This window comes from Rhinolophus sinicus, linkage group LG09, assembly GCF_036562045.2.
Source record: "Rhinolophus sinicus isolate RSC01 linkage group LG09, ASM3656204v1, whole genome shotgun sequence".
In the NCBI taxonomy this organism is placed as follows: domain Eukaryota; kingdom Metazoa; phylum Chordata; class Mammalia; order Chiroptera; family Rhinolophidae; genus Rhinolophus; species Rhinolophus sinicus.
Window position 1 is genome coordinate 10,369,687 of NC_133758.1, and position 15,756 is coordinate 10,385,442.

Here is a 15,756-nt window from a genome sequence, read left to right on the forward strand (position 1 = left end):
ACCCATATACCCACCTCCCAGATATCTGTCTGTCTTTTTATTAACAAACTATCACAAAGGCAAGTGAAGGCCTTCCATTCAACTCCCTCCTCTACAGAGATTAACTAGTTGAAATATTCCAGTGCACGTTTTTATTTTAACTACCCATATTTGTATTCACAAACATACACAGTGATATTGCATGTTTGAATATACTACAAATTTTATTTTAATTGCCACCTAGTATGAATATGTTACAATTTATTTATAACTTCATTAACATTTAAAGCATTGGGGTAATGTCCATGTATTTGCTATTATACACAATGGTCCCCGGAGCACATGACAACAATTTTCATAGAAGTAGAATTGCTGAGCAGTAGCATAAAATTAATTACCTCCAACTTCACTACACAGTGTCAACTTTCTGTCCAAAGTAGTGTATTTATATTCCCATCGGCAGTAGATGAGAGTTCCCGTTACTTCATATCTTTGATAATGTCAGACTGAAAATGTTTTGCCTATCTGATGAGTGTGAAATGATGTTTTTAATTTGTATTTTCCAGACTACTGGTGAGGTTGAACACTGTTTAATGTCTATTCAAGTTTCTTCTTCTATGAATTGCCTATCTTTTGCAAATATTGCCAATTGGACTGATTTTCTCATTGAGTTTTAGAAGAATCTTTCTCCATAACCTGGATGTAGTCTTTATTTGTAAATATCCTGCAAATGTCTTCTAGCTTTCTGGTTTGTTGTCACATGTTAAGCTGTGATTTAGATTAGAAAGAGCTCTACTGTGGTCATGCTCTGCCTTGCCAAGAAAGCCTTCCTGTCCCAGATTATTAACATTTAAAAGCTGAAGTTTTGTATTTTACACATACATTGTTTATATGTTACATATAATTTGTCACTCGAAATTTTTGTGCATGATGTAAGTAGGGATTAATTATATAATTCTTTTTTCAGTTGGAAAGCCAGCCAACTCCACTTATTGAGTAGTCCATTCTTTCCCCACTTACTTGTAATGATGCCACCTGTCATAGTCCAAGTTCCAACACGTCTGTTTCTCGTCTCCTTAATCTGTTCTAATGGTCTGTTTGCCTAACTCTGCGCCCATACCTGACAAAATGACTTATTCCAGGGAACCAACATTTACCTTCTTCTTGACTTGAAGCTTCTGAGCTGTCTTCTTTTAAGTGTTCTAGTATCTTGGAAGTCTTCAGAGAGGATTGCAAGTTATCTGAAGGAAGTATTGAATACTATTAACTTTTCAGGAAAATTATAATAGAGACAAAGAAAACAAATATAATGATTATTTTTCTTCCAAGGAAGATGAGAGTGGAGAGTTAGTGGCAAAGAGAACACTTTTACTAGATAGGACCTTAAGAAAGCAAGAAGACATAGCACAAAACACTGGGCTGGGAGTGGGGACCCTGGTTCATGCAGCCAGCTCTCCTGCCAAAAAACACACAGAACTGGAGCAAGTTGCTTCACATCTGTCAGGCCCCATCATGGAGATGGATTGGATTAGTGCTTCTCAAACATCAGTAGTATTGTAAGGCTTTTAAAATTGTCTAATTTGTTGTGGACTGTTACTTTGATAAACTAGAACAATAATGTCGTGGTAATGTCAAACTGCTGCAAATGACTCCGTGTCCATGCAGCTTCTGCTCTTCTGTTACAGACCAGGCAGGGACAAGTAAGCTGTGGGCCAGCACTGACCGTGGAATACACTGCAGCACTGGCTTATTTCTCCCTTAAAATTCAGCCCAGTGGCATTCCAGTGGGCCCCATTTTCTGTCATTTAGGAGTTGAACATTTGTTTTCTCAGTTGTCAGGATATGGAATGTTGCTCTCTATCCCAGACTGGGGGGCGAAGTGGGGGAGGAGAGGGGAACACAGTGGAGAAGGTGGAGCTTTCATTTTTCAAAAAAGTGCAAATGAACATTAACAACAATGTGTTCTTTGGTGAAATAGCATGGACGTCCTGACCAGATTTCCCATCATCTCAAAACATGTACTTTTAATACATAACTTTAATTTCACAACAATTTGATATCTTAAAACCTACCAGCCTCTTCAGCATTCATTGCTCATGTAATTTAAATACTGCCAAGCTCTCAAGATGAGTTTTCTGTCATTTATATATGTACCACTCACTTGAGTGAGTTTTCCTGGGCAGCCTATTAACATCTGAATTAAAAGTTTAACTTTCTGTTCCAATGTCTTTTTAGAACTAAATAGATGCTATTTATACGTACTCAATAAAAAGTACTTACACTGGTTTAAGTAGAAAGCACTGATTGTTAAATCTACACAGCTCTAGAATGATCAGGATTCTTTTGAAAAAGCTATTGCCACTACTCAGCTGTAATTTTAACGATGGAGTTGTTCATTTTGTCTGAGTCAACTAGCAGTGAATGGTCATTAATTCTAATGCTACACATCTGTTTAAAATATTTAAGGCATATACAGACAGTGACAGAAAAATGTATACATATTTTAACAAAGGAAAAAACTGTATTAAAATTGTAATACTCAGTATATGGTCATGTTTGACTTCTGCAATTACAAGAGGTGCTCAAAGTGGCACTTCTGATTACAGCGAACTACTGCTACATAGATGACATCTCTTAAAATGTGTATACATTTTTTTGGCACCCCCTGTATATATATACACACACACACAATTAGAAAACTTTGACCCATATGTTATAATATCCAATCATGTTATTTTCTTAACCTTTTTTTTCTCCAAACTCAAATTGAGAAAATATACATTTTCTTTCCCCTTTAAAATACTGGAAAATGACTTTTTTGAAAGAAGATAAAAATACTTAGTTGCTTGCCATAATGGTTGCACTTGATTAAAGTTAGCAGAAATTCTCCTAATGCACATATCAATATACTGATAAAATACTTGTTAAAAAAGGCAGTTTAGTGTGTATAAAACTAAACATAAGGCAGACTGATGAATGCTAAAACATAAATGCAAAACCAAAGTACAGGAACACAAGAAAAAACTAGGAAATCTTCATGAGGTGATATTTCAGTTGGGTCTTAAACCAGGTGTGATTTTAACAGGCTGTGACAAAAGAAAGGATATTAAGTTCAGGTGCAGAATAAGGGAAGACACTGGGACAGGAAATGGCAGGGGTACTGAGTGAACGCGCAGCCTTCGAGCCCCTAGAGCTTGAGAGATGAGGAAGGAGGGTTGAGAAGGTTTGTGAGAAGGAAGGAATAGCTTGAGCTTCATACCAAACTTTTAAGGGTTTGAAAAGGAAATTACCAAATGATCCCTGAGATAATCCTGGGGTAGGTGAGAGTGAGGGGAGAAAGGAGAATCTGAGAAGAGGGAGACGTTGTATAATCTGCATCAAAGAAAAGCCTCACTGACAACAGAAGGAGTGGTAAGGAGGGGTACAAAGGAAGACGGCCTTTGCAGTGGCTTGGCTTTTAAATGAATGACTGCATAGAAAGAGGCAAAGTAAAAACACTAAGGCCAAGGTTTCCAGCCCGGGAGGCTGTGGAGCTCATCACGGGAAGAGGAGCACAGGAGGAGCGGCAGATTGTAAGGTATGTCACACATCGTGCCACCCGCACTGTGGCCTCCCCACAGCCTGGATGGCACGTCTCTCAATGACCTGAGGACCCTGTGTGTCCACAAGTTGGAGAGATGTGGCCCTGGCCTTGGAATCAGTCTGTCTTGTGACATGAGCTTTCACACATTCTTGTCTTTAAAACTGCAGTGTAAAATTCACTTAAAATGACAAATGTTTCTTAATTGTAAGTCATCATTTCTTGACTCTAAACTACAACGACTACCCCATACTAGGCGGCATGCAAAGCTAGAAATCCAAGCAGGAGCAATGTCCGCTTTCCACCGAGGGAGCAGGAGGACGCTTACTGAGGCCGTGTAGAGGGTCTGATGATATGGACTGAAAAAAGCTGTGTACTTTCTGACTCTGTAGAAAAGCTTGTGACGAAGTTGAGAATAGCTGCCTGCATATAAAGAGAAAAGAGGTATGTTAATTCCATGTACTATAAATCCACAAGAGTCTCAGTTTAGACTGTAAAGCAAATTTAAGTGGCAGGTTAATTAAGGTAAAATGTATTATTTCAGCCTTATGCCCAAGTAGTCAATAGCTGCCTTTCTGCTCAGAAACAGAACTATACATTAATTTCTTTCCTCTTCCTTCATAGGTGTTACTTGTCATCAGTTGGCTATACCATGAAAACATCGCCCTACAGTCTGAGCACAGGAGGCTGGGAGTTTGGGATCCTAAGAGTCCTGGAAACTGTGGGACGCAGTGGTCAGGTAAGTTACACGTATTACTATACATCCTAAGGCAGGACTAACTGATGATCCACTTCAAAGTGCATTGGACCATGATCCTAAGCTGTTATCTTTGAAAACCAGCCCTCTTCCTATTTTATTAATGTAATTCAAAGATTCCAAGTTGAGTTCTTCCCTACAAAAGGAGCCATAGTTACAGCACAGTCTAATGGAAAGTTTACTCATGGATCTGAACAGCAGCTCAACCACTTAAAAAGCTCAATCACCCTACACAAGTAATCTAGTCTTTCAGCTTCAATTTCCTCATGGGGAACTACCACCAATAATTCCAGGTTATGACACTCAAATAGGATAGGTAAGTTAAAACTGTCACCTACTGTTCAACAAACAAATCCCCTTCCATTATTTTTGAACACTTTAAATGCTCATTTAAAATTTTAATTCTTAATGTCTCCCTAAGGTTTTTGACCTACCATTCAGGTTAATTATAAAATCATTAAATACTTTACCAAGAGATGACCCTCATGGGCCAAAGTTGCCTTGAATGTAAAGCAAAACTGCTTCCTGGTACTCAAATGTGGAGGTAAACATTCAATAGGAAGACAAAGAGAGGAAATGAAGAGATGGAAGAAAAATTGATAGGCGGTAAGGAGCTAACCTAAATTTCCAGGTCTGACTACATTACCTAAAACTGGGTATTAAAATCCAAAGCAATGGGGGAGCTCACTACCCAGTCACGTTTACAAACCAGTCGGTCACAGGCAGGCACACCTTCAAGGCAAGGCTTGAGTCCCAAGAGACGGCCCAGAACCCACCCAAACTCCACACCCACTGCAAATCCACTGTGGGCACCACACTGAGACGCAGTACAGACAGAAGTCAAGGCTCATTGACGCATGACCACAACACGGTCATTGCACCTGTATTAAAAAGTCAGAGTGGCCATAAACTACTTGATAAACTAAATCCAGGATTACATTCTGATATGACAAGTCATCCAACCCCAAATGTACATTTTAGTGCCACATGTTCATTTTCCTAATTTACAGTGTATTTGGAACTCAATGCAGTGTGTCCTTTACCGGCCCATCACTGCTTCACTTATTAACTCATTTCCTATTTTCTCACTTGCATTTCCTTCACCCCCTGCTTTATAATTGCTACATTTAAGTGACAAATGATAATGACACTAATTTAAAATTCACAAACTGAGAATGAAGTGTTCTAACATCTGATTAACTGTGTTGAGACCAGAGGCTAGCCATACAAACGAATCAAAGATTTTTTTGAAAGGGAAGTATTAGAAAAAATATTTTAAATATATAATTTTTGAGGGGAAAAAAGCCTTTCCAAGCAGGACACAAAACCCTGAAATCATAAGAGGACACAAAACCCTGAAACCATAAGAGAAAAGACTGATAAATCCGACCACAATACATACATAAAATTTTAAACTATCTGCATGGTCAAGAAATGACAAATAGGACTCCTTTCTTTAAAATAACACATAACTCTTATAAATCGCTAACATTAATAAAAAAAAGTGGAAAGGACTGAAAAAGCCATTCATGGGCAAGTGCAAATGGCCACTCACACAGATGAATATGAAATAGTCTTCCTTTTTCAGACAGACAAAGATGAGAAACAGAGCATTTCATGTCTGCTGAGGCATGGAGATACAAACACAAGGCTTTCTAGGGCATAAAGCATTGCTACCCCCTCAGAAGTAATTTGGAAACCTTGCATGTTAAAAACTGCATCACTTTTGACCAATTACAATTCTAGAAATTTCTCTTACAGATCAATATATCCAAATGTGTTACAGGCATATATGTAATGTTGTAGTTTTACTAGGTTGGTGCAAAATTAATTGCGGTTTAAAAGGTTAAAAACAAATGCAAAAACCACAATTACTTTTTGCACCAACCTAAGAAAATATTTAGGAACAACCAAAATGGCTGTAAAACACACTAATTATGGAACTAAAAATGAAATATGTAGAAAATAAAAAAAGGGGTGGCAATCTTTTTACATGTATTAATACATATTACCATGTCCAATATATTTAATGAAAAGAGTAACTGGCAGAAAAGTGTATAGTCCAATTTGCACAAAGGAAATACATATATGAATACATAAATTCAAGGGTGTATACACAGAAAACTTATGAAAAAGTTACATAAGATTTCTAATAAAGGCTACTTCTAGTGAACAGATTTGGAGAAAGAGAAATTAAGGACCTTTCACATTACACCTCCCTTGGCATTCTTCACTAATAGCTTTAATAACACCTTTGTAGTAACAAGTGTCACACTGTCACACACACACACACACACACACACACACACACACACACACACTGGTCATCGCTGAGGAAACCCCTAAAAGCTACAACAAAGAGTCAGACACACTTACCTCTAATTTATGGTCTTGGCCATAAATTCTAAATTCTAAAAGTGGATCTTTGTGGAAATATTTTCTCTGGAAAACCTCAAACTTACAGAAAAGGTGCAAATACAGAAACAAGGATTTTCTTTTCTGAACCATATAAATAGCTTATCTCTGATGCCCCAACACATGGAAAGCCATTCTCCTATAATCAATATCAGGACATTAATACTGATAACTTATCCTCAGACCCCACTGAAGTTTTGCCGGCTGACCCGGAAGTGTCTTTTCACCACAGGCACCCATCCAGGCTAGCCCCCCGGCCCTCCCTGACTCCCATGGCCTCATGAGGACAGCCCAGGCCTTTGGTTGGATGGTCCCAATCCGGGTTTGTCTGACATTTCCTGGTGATCAGAGCTCATGGCAGGCACGTCACAGGACGGAGGCCGTGTTCTGTCACTGCAGCCTGTTGTGTGGTGGCGACTGTGACTGGCCCCTCACTCCTCAAGTTCACTTTCCGGGATTAAAGTGGCATCTGTCAGGCTTCTCCACTTTCAAGTTACTCTTCCTCTCTTTATAAATAAAAAGCATGCTTCGTAGGAGGACTTTGATACTGTAAATACCCTATTCCTCACATTTTCAATCTATTCATTTATTACTTATTTGAACATGGGACTCATGGTTTCCTCTTTTATTCAATGTTACTATTATTGATTCTGAGGCTCGGTTTGCCCCACATTTGACCAGTAGGACCCCCTTCCAGCTGGCTGCCGTGCGTGCCCTCTGACGAAGCTACATCATTCCTGGAGCTCTTCCTTGCTTTCGGGTACAACAGGCTCATCTTGTACTTTTCCTGCGCCAGCCCCACAATCAACTTTTTCTCCGAACAGCCTTAGTTCCATTCAGTGGGGAATGGGTTACAAGTCCAGCTCTAGACCTACTGCTACGGGGATGTGGCTGCTTCTAGATCCTTTCAATGAACAGAGCCAGGGAACGTGTGTACACACACAAACACATTTATTTCTAGATCGACCAACATATACCGAAAAGCATGAGTTTGCACCAGTATCTTCAATCAGACACTCCAGGGTTCATTCTGGTTTTTTCTTTTTCCACATTAGAACTCCCTGTTCACACCTGTGCTGGGGAAGCACTTATCACCCCTCTGATCACGTGCAGGCTGCCAGGGCGGAGGCTCCTTAACGCTGGTCTAGTCATGCACCGACCTGCCGGTCACTCGTCCACACTCACGTTCAGTGCTGGCTCCTGCCTCCCTGTCTTCACCCCGAGTTGTCCATCGTGCTGGGGGACTTCAAAGGCCAAATGGGGAACACCGAACACTCTTGGCTCTTTCGTGGCTGCCTTTTCCCCAGTGACTCCCTCCATCTCCTATCTTACTTCAGTCATTTACTTCCATGGTCACAACCTGGACCTTGGCATACAATGAAAACACTCTCCTCCCAGATTTCTGCTTCTCTTCCTCAAGAGCCAAGCGTTCCTTGCTTCTTCCCAGCCCCTCCTCATCCTGAGAACATGCACAGGCCCCTCACTACATTAAATGATACACATCTCGGCGCTCTCTCCTTCCCCCTGCCAGTCTGCTTTGCAAATATGGGCTGTCTGTCCAGAGGGCAGAGAAGAGCCTCACTTCTCCCTGACTCTAAGCCGTATATGCTCCAACACGGCGTTTACTTATTAATAGCTGCAAGTTTCCAGTAAAACAGTCCTTGTTTCCTCAGCCACCGCTACTTAGCTTCTTTCCCCTAAAGGCAAGCTGAGAGGGGTGAGACAACCATCCTAAACTGCACTCCCAACCTCTAACATCATAAGCACGTGTTTCACCTCAAAACTCACTGACACAGACATTTCATGCTCTCATCTCCACTTGGTTCTTTTATTACTTGATTATTCCCATGACGCCTGTTCTCCAAGCGCAGTTCACTCGATCACTCACCTATTTTCACTGTGATTCTAACTGTCTATCATTTTTAAAAAACTTAACACAGTTTTCTAGATTTCCTTGCCCCATTATCATTCTGTCAGATTCAATAAAGTCCTTATGCAGGGCAAATCTGACCATACACTTTCCTAACATTTGAACCTAAAGTGTTGGAAATATTAAAAAAAAAGAAAAAAGAAAAAAAAGTCCCCCCAGCAGGACAGACGGACAGCACTGTAATTTACTGACTTTCAGTCTCATCTAGCCCCCGAACCGTGTCCAGCTGACTAGGCTGCCTCGGTCAGGTGGGCCACATCCCCAGGGGGCTATTTTAAATCCGTTCTACTCTTACACATTTGACCCCACCCTCAATCCAGCCCTTCTTAAGCAAATCTCTACCGGTAGAAACAATACAAGCCATTGGGCAAGAGGTCCCCCAACTTCCCACATGGAACAGGTGCGTTTACCACAGCCACACCCACAGCTGTGCGGGATCCTTGCGCCACCCAGGATCCCCCGCATCTGTCTTCATCGCGTCCTCTCTCTAGGGCACATGGGCGCTTGGGGAGCTAACACAAGACACGGTTTGTGCCCCCCTGGCAGCATATGTAACACTCATCACCCCTATACCCACCTCTTCCAATAACCCATCAACCTCATAAGGGCAAAGATCTTAACCTCCATTGAACCTCAACTGCCAGGGCTGTGTCTCCACCACAGCGGTGCCCGGACCACGGCTGTGCCCGATCGGGCTGTGCCCAACCAGGTTGTGCCCAGACCACGGCTGTGCCCGACCAAGCTGTGCCCAACCAGGTTGTGCCCAGACCACGGCTGTGCCCGGACCACGGCTGTGCCTGGACCACGGCTGTGCCAACCAGCAGGCGTTCAGGAAGTGTTATTTCCTTTCACTTTCCTGCCCCCTGCCTAACCTTCTTTCCTGACAACTTACACAAAACAAAACAAAATCTCCAACGTTATGCTCTTGTACAAGGTTCTCTTTCAATAAATACTTAATGGAGTAAAATAAGGTTTCACCGACTATTTGCCTATTTTAGCAACAATCACTTTTGATTTCATGGAGGTGAAGAGTACAATGACAGATTAGCCTGGTGTCTTACTGTGAGCCTAGACCTAAACCAACACAACGACAAGAAGTCTACTTTAAAAAGTACCCCAGGGAAAGAATCTCTATGATGTCCCTTGGGCTCCCTTCTAAGTCCTCCCGACAGCCCGTGACCCAGTCTGTGTGTGACACCGCTGTGGCAGTTGTCAGGTGAGCTGTTACCTGAGGATGGGCTCCAGGTCGTGATGCCGCCGTTCCTCCCTTTTCAGCGAACCCTGATTCAGGGCTCTTAGGATGGTCTTGTCAAAAGTCTCTAAAGACAATTCCTTTGGAAGCTAGAAAAGAAAACAGCACAGCCAGTGTTAAGTTTCTCCCTTACTGGTAAATAGGTTACAAACCAGAGGCATAAATGGAAGCTCAATGCCTCCTGCTCAGTCATCATCCAAAAGCAGCTCCTTTTCTAAATCTTCACAACACAGAGCCCCACGGGGGCAGAATACGTGTTTCCACTAGGACAGCGTCGCCTGCCTTCTGTGCAACCTCAGGGCTCCCCAGAGGTGCTGGGGGCCCGGCAGCGCTCAGTGTGCTTCTGGGCCACGCCTGCACTTAGCTCACACTCTGAAGTCCCACACGCCACACTCCAGTGAACACCTACACCAAGGTTCTCTAGTTAAAGGGAACATTTCACGTAGCAGAGCCAGTATTTTTATCCTCAAACAGTCATCCGACAGGGGTTGCCTCTGCCTTTATAGTTACTACTACGTGCTGCCTCAGGCAAGGCCAGATTCCAGGGCTCCACACCAAATAAACAAGTGGATGTGAAAGACACGCTGGAAACTCTTAATCTGACTTATATATTACACACACACACACACACACACACTAACTGAAGGTTTAGTAACCTTTTCCTTGATGTGATGGAGGTGCCCTCAAAGCAATGTACAAGAAACCACCAAAAAATCATCACTTGGCCAAGAAAATTTTAAAATTAAAAACAGAATTTTAAGTCACTTTATTAACCAGTTTACTTTTAAAAACTTCTAATAAATTAATTCTTTATAAAACTAACTTTCCAAGTCTTTCAAGAATTCAGAGTTTTAAATTTGAGTTTTGTTTTTATTTTGTTCTTTAGATTCCACATATAAGTGAGATGATATGGTATTTGTCTTTCTCTATCTGACTTATTTTACTTAGGATAATACCCTCTAGATCCATCCATGTTGTCGCAAATGGTAAGATTTCATTTTTTTATGGCTGAGTAATATTCTGTTGTATATATGTACCACCTCTTCTTTACCCAATCGTCCACTGATGGGCACTTAGGTGGCTTCCATATCTTGGCTACTATAGATAGTGCTGCAGTGAACATAGGGGTGCATGTATCTTTTCGAATTAGAGTTTTGGATTTCTTCAGATAAACACCCAGGAGTGGGACTGCTGGATCACAAAGTAGGTCTATTTCTAATTTTTTGAGGAAACTCCGTACGTTTTCCATAGTGACGTACCAATTTGCAGTCCTATCAATAATGCATGAGGGTTCCCTTTTCTCCACATCTTAGCCAACACTTTTTAAAAGTTATTTAAATTTGACTTTTGATAACTAGTCTTTGCAATTAACTCCTGAATTACTGGCACTCTCTAAAATTAAGAGTGGAACCATTAACACAGTATCTAAGGAGCCCCAGGAATATAACAATTTATACAAACTGTTTATATATATTATCTTTAATTGGAGAACCCAAAGTAAATATACTTTTGACAAAGAGACCTTGAGTGAATAATTCAGAAATGGAAAATCTAAAGAAAGTAGCAAAAGTATTACTAATTTTAGGCATAGTGACCCTATGGACTCCAGATGTTATGTGAGAATGAAACTTCTAGGTTCTATTAACCTGGTGTGGTTGAGGGCTCTGCTGGTATTCCACACACCCACCGTGGAAATCAGGTGCTCTGCCTACTCACAGGGAGAAACAAGTTCTGATCTATACATTTTCCAAAGAAACGACTATTCATTTCAGTATTTACATTTTGATATTATCATTTTAATATAGATTTAGGACACTAGCATACATTAGCCCCATATTTTAAACACCATTTCTTCTGAATACCTGTACCAGTCAAGAAAACCAGCTTCGTGGAGAAGTCTATTTCCACTACCGAATGGCTGGTGGCTCTTCCAAACACAGGAAGGCGGGAGTACGTAACTCCTTAGCCAAGTCAATGACTGACTGCCCGTATGACTGGGCAGAGTGCAGCTGTGCAGTCAGCAGTATCTCAAACTATTTCCTTGCAAGTAGTTTTCATCTTTAATTTCCAGAGACTATTTTCCAGTCCTAGAGGAAGGCATATTTGCTAAAAATACAGCTCTAAATCACATCTCCTCTATTTTAGTCACTCTTGGATTTTCTCACCTCTCGTCTTCGTTCCAGCACAGCCATCCTCCCACCTCTGGAGCCCTGGCTCAGCCTCGGCACAAGCTCAGAGTGTGGGAAGGTATTTATATCTCGCAATTGCAACCTTTTCTTTAAAAACATGGAGGCCTAATGGACAACCATCTACAAAACCTCACCACAATTTAGTTTTTGTAACTCCTTGTTCTTTCATTCAGTAAACAAATACTCAAACTCCACTTCTGTCCTAAGTACTGTTATCAGGCCCTGTGGATACAGCCTTGAAAGGAGGAACAAAACCCTGCGTCCATGGAGCTTCCCTTCTGGTCACAAGAAACAACAGACAGGGCGTCAGATGCAGCTAAGAAGTAGCAGGCGAAGGGAGCTAGGAGGGTGTGGCGATCCGAGGCTGCATTTATGTGGGGGAAAAGGGATCTGAAAGCAACCACCTCAAACTCACTCTCACATTACAGCAAACTACAAGTGCAGTTAAACAGCATCTACAAAAGTTAGAATGCACAGGTTATCAAAAAAACAGTTTTTTGCTCTCAACTTTTAGAGATGATTTTAAAAGGAAGGTAAAGAAAAAATATATATGGTAAACTTGAAAGTATATTTTATAATAGGCAATTAGTTTCTGAAAGTATGCAATGGTGCCGATTATTTCATATAACTTGATAAGGTATTTGTCCTATTTTAGAAAAATACTATATTCAAATGTTGACTAAGCAGAGGGAGATCATTAATTACCATGATTCTGAAGAGTGAGTTATTTATTTGGGGCTGTAATATTTTAAAGCACTTAAACTTTTAGAGAAATTATGTGACTAAAATGAAATCTGTCAAGACAACTGAAGCTTAGGGAAACCCAGTGGGAGAAACTCTGCCCAGATGCCAGGCCCCAAGTGGGGGGTCGGTCATGTGCTCTCGTTTAACTCTCTCAGCAAGGGGGACAGGTAGGTAGGACCCCAACTCGTTAAGTACTTAGCCTTGCCAGGTGGCAGTGCTGGACCCACCATGTCAGACTCCACAGTGCAGGGCATTTCAGCCTGAATGCTCTGCCTGCTGCAACCCACCCTCCAGCATCAGATTCTGTCATGGAAAGGGCAACAGAAGAGCGGGAAACGAAGCACGTTGCTCTCTAACCCAAATAAGCCTGCTCCTGGTTACTTGCCCTTAAACTTTGATAAATTTATTTTATCAAGAGAGAAAAGTCACAAATAAGCAGAAAAGGGTTTAAAAGCACATGTGTGGGAGAGGGCGGGGCAGCGCTTCCTTATTCCTCAAGGGGCTCATCAGCCCCGAGCCACTTGGTCCTTTGGGTGCTCACACATCCGCTCCCCCTCCCACCACTTTCTCCTTCCTCCCCACGCTTTCTGAAACTAACATGTCACATGCATAGGACCTCTGGCGACTGTAAATGAATGAGCCCCCCACATCCTCCCATCTTTACATGCAGTTAGGTCACTAGTTTAAGTGGGTAAAGGAGTTCTCAGCTCTTACCCAAGAGTTGGTTTAAAATAAGCCACAAGAAAATGGAAATGTTCATGTCATCCCTGGGTGTCTCACCCAGTGGAACTAACACTGTGACAGCACATTAAACTGTGGGCCACTCAGCCAGACCCACCATGCTACGCAAAGCTCTGTAAGCTGGTGACAGTAGCCTCTTAGCTTTCAGAATGAAGAGAGACGCATGCGCTCTCAAAGAATATCTTTATGGTGACAAACAGACAACTTAAACCCCAGTACTGTCCTGAAAATTCCGGATGTTACTGGTTCAATAACAATGTCACACCTTTACCTAAAAGTTAGTAATTAAGTTGGGAATATTTCCTGTTTCTGGACTTTCTATTTTATCTTCCTATAAACAATAAATTTAAAAATATTTGCTTATTGAAAAATAGTATTTTATTGGTTAGCCATTTACACCTATTCCCTTCTTTCAATATTTATTTCTACCCACACACTTTTCAATAAAATAATATTGGTATAAAAGAAACAGACAAGAGTTTGAACAAAACGAGCCGGTCCTCTTCTCCTCTGCCAAGTCCGCAAGATGTTTCCATTATCCCTTATTCTCAATACTTTGGAGATTCTATCATTGTGAGGAGTAGAGAGGGACCTGGAACTCAAAGGAGGAACAAATGGAAATACATTTAAGGAAGTCCACCAAGGGAGCTGAACAGCTGTTAGGTCTGAGAACCACTAGCAAACGCAAACAAGCCTCATCTCATTTTGCAGACATGCTCTTTCATAGGAAGTACTCTTACAAGCAGCCACCAACAATACCCATCTCGGCAAGGAAGTAGGAACAAGGTTCCATTTCTTTAAAATGGGGGAAACCCTCCATTATTTGCTTATATTGGTAACGTAAAGTAAAAAAACAAAAACAAAAAAAACTTACGTTTAGAATAACATGGTATTTTCTACAGCTAATATTCATGGAGACTTCTCTAAAACATTTGCATACGTGTTTTAACTTTCCTGCTGTTTGTTTTGATATTGAGGTTTTTGGATTCTGTATGTTATGTAAAAATCATTTTAACAATAAAATCTATACTTTTACCTTCAGTAGAAATTCCTGTAGTTCTTGGTGGGTTTTTGTTACTGTTGTGACTGAAAGATCAGACCAATTTACCTGATTTAAAAAAAACACACATATGGTTATGTCTTAGGTGGGAAACGGCTGGGAAAAAGCCATGTGTAAAACAAAGGGCCTTACTTAAATTTTATGAACAATTAGAAATATAAAGTTAATTTGGCATTGCCATAATTTCTTCAAAATTGTTAAAATTAGCTGCGCATTGACATATGCTATTCAGAAAAATTTTAATAACGCCTTTCAAATTGCATTGTATTTTTTTAAAAAGCTGTCTTTATAAATATGTGACTATTTTAGTAATTTTTCAGAAAGGGAAATGACTTATACTTCTTTTTATGAAGTTGCAGGACTCTAAAATGATGCTTTGACAGTATACATCTATGCGCTAAGAAAAGATAAAAATTCTATCTCCTGGACCTTATGAAATACACATTCTTAAGAGAAATAACTAGGGTTAACTGCCCTTCTCTGGTAATACCATATTGTATTTTTATGGAGATGTATGGTTTATGAAGAGATATCATCTTTATCTCAATTCTTTAAAATCCTATTAAGGTGGATGGGGCAGGTGTGACTATCTCCATTTTCAGAGAAACTGGAGAAACTAAAACTCAAGGTTAGCTTACTTAGATTTGACCCTCAGTAAGCGGAAGAGCCAGACCTGAAACCTATCATGCCGCTTTACCTCTTGGATACTTTTAATTCAGTGGACCTGACTGATGGTGGACCACTAATAATTTCTACTTTACGATTATTTGAGCTAAGTAAATACTTGAACTATGCTAATATTTAAGCTTTACCAACTGATCGTATCATAATTAATCAGACACTTTAAGCAAAATGATGCATAATGAAACAAATTTTACCATAGGCTAACTGATATAAACAAGAGTTAGGTTCCTAGGGTATCTCATTAAATGTTGTAACAAAAAGCATTAAACGAAATGATGTTATTTGAGGACCTGCTGTACATACAAAATATTATATAGCAACCCTCAAAGCAAATATCCTTATTAACTGAAAAATCACATCTTTTAAATGATTTTTCATTATTCAAATGTTGGTTCAGCAGCTACTTGTGTCGGACCCTGTCCTCA

At 40.5% G+C, this 15,756-nt stretch overlaps 1 protein-coding gene across 3 annotated transcripts in view; it reads right to left on the reverse strand.

Annotated features, from left to right (window-relative positions):
- The window catches only part of ZCCHC2 (zinc finger CCHC-type containing 2), a 52,578-nt gene that overhangs the window by 18,458 nt on the left and 18,364 nt on the right, over nucleotides 1-15,756 (reverse strand). For 2 of the 3 annotated variants that reach the window (XM_019729323.2, XM_019729322.2), the window contains exons 4-7: nucleotides 14,624-14,695; nucleotides 9,890-10,002; nucleotides 3,888-3,982; nucleotides 1,137-1,220 (exon numbers count right to left, since the gene is read on the reverse strand). In XM_019729323.2, the coding sequence (XP_019584882.2) occupies nucleotides 1,137-1,220; nucleotides 3,888-3,982; nucleotides 9,890-10,002; nucleotides 14,624-14,695 (364 nt within the window). The remainder of the gene's footprint in view (nucleotides 1-1,136; nucleotides 1,221-3,887; nucleotides 3,983-9,889; nucleotides 10,003-14,623; nucleotides 14,696-15,756) is intronic. The other variant, XM_019729324.2, reaches the window with a different exon arrangement.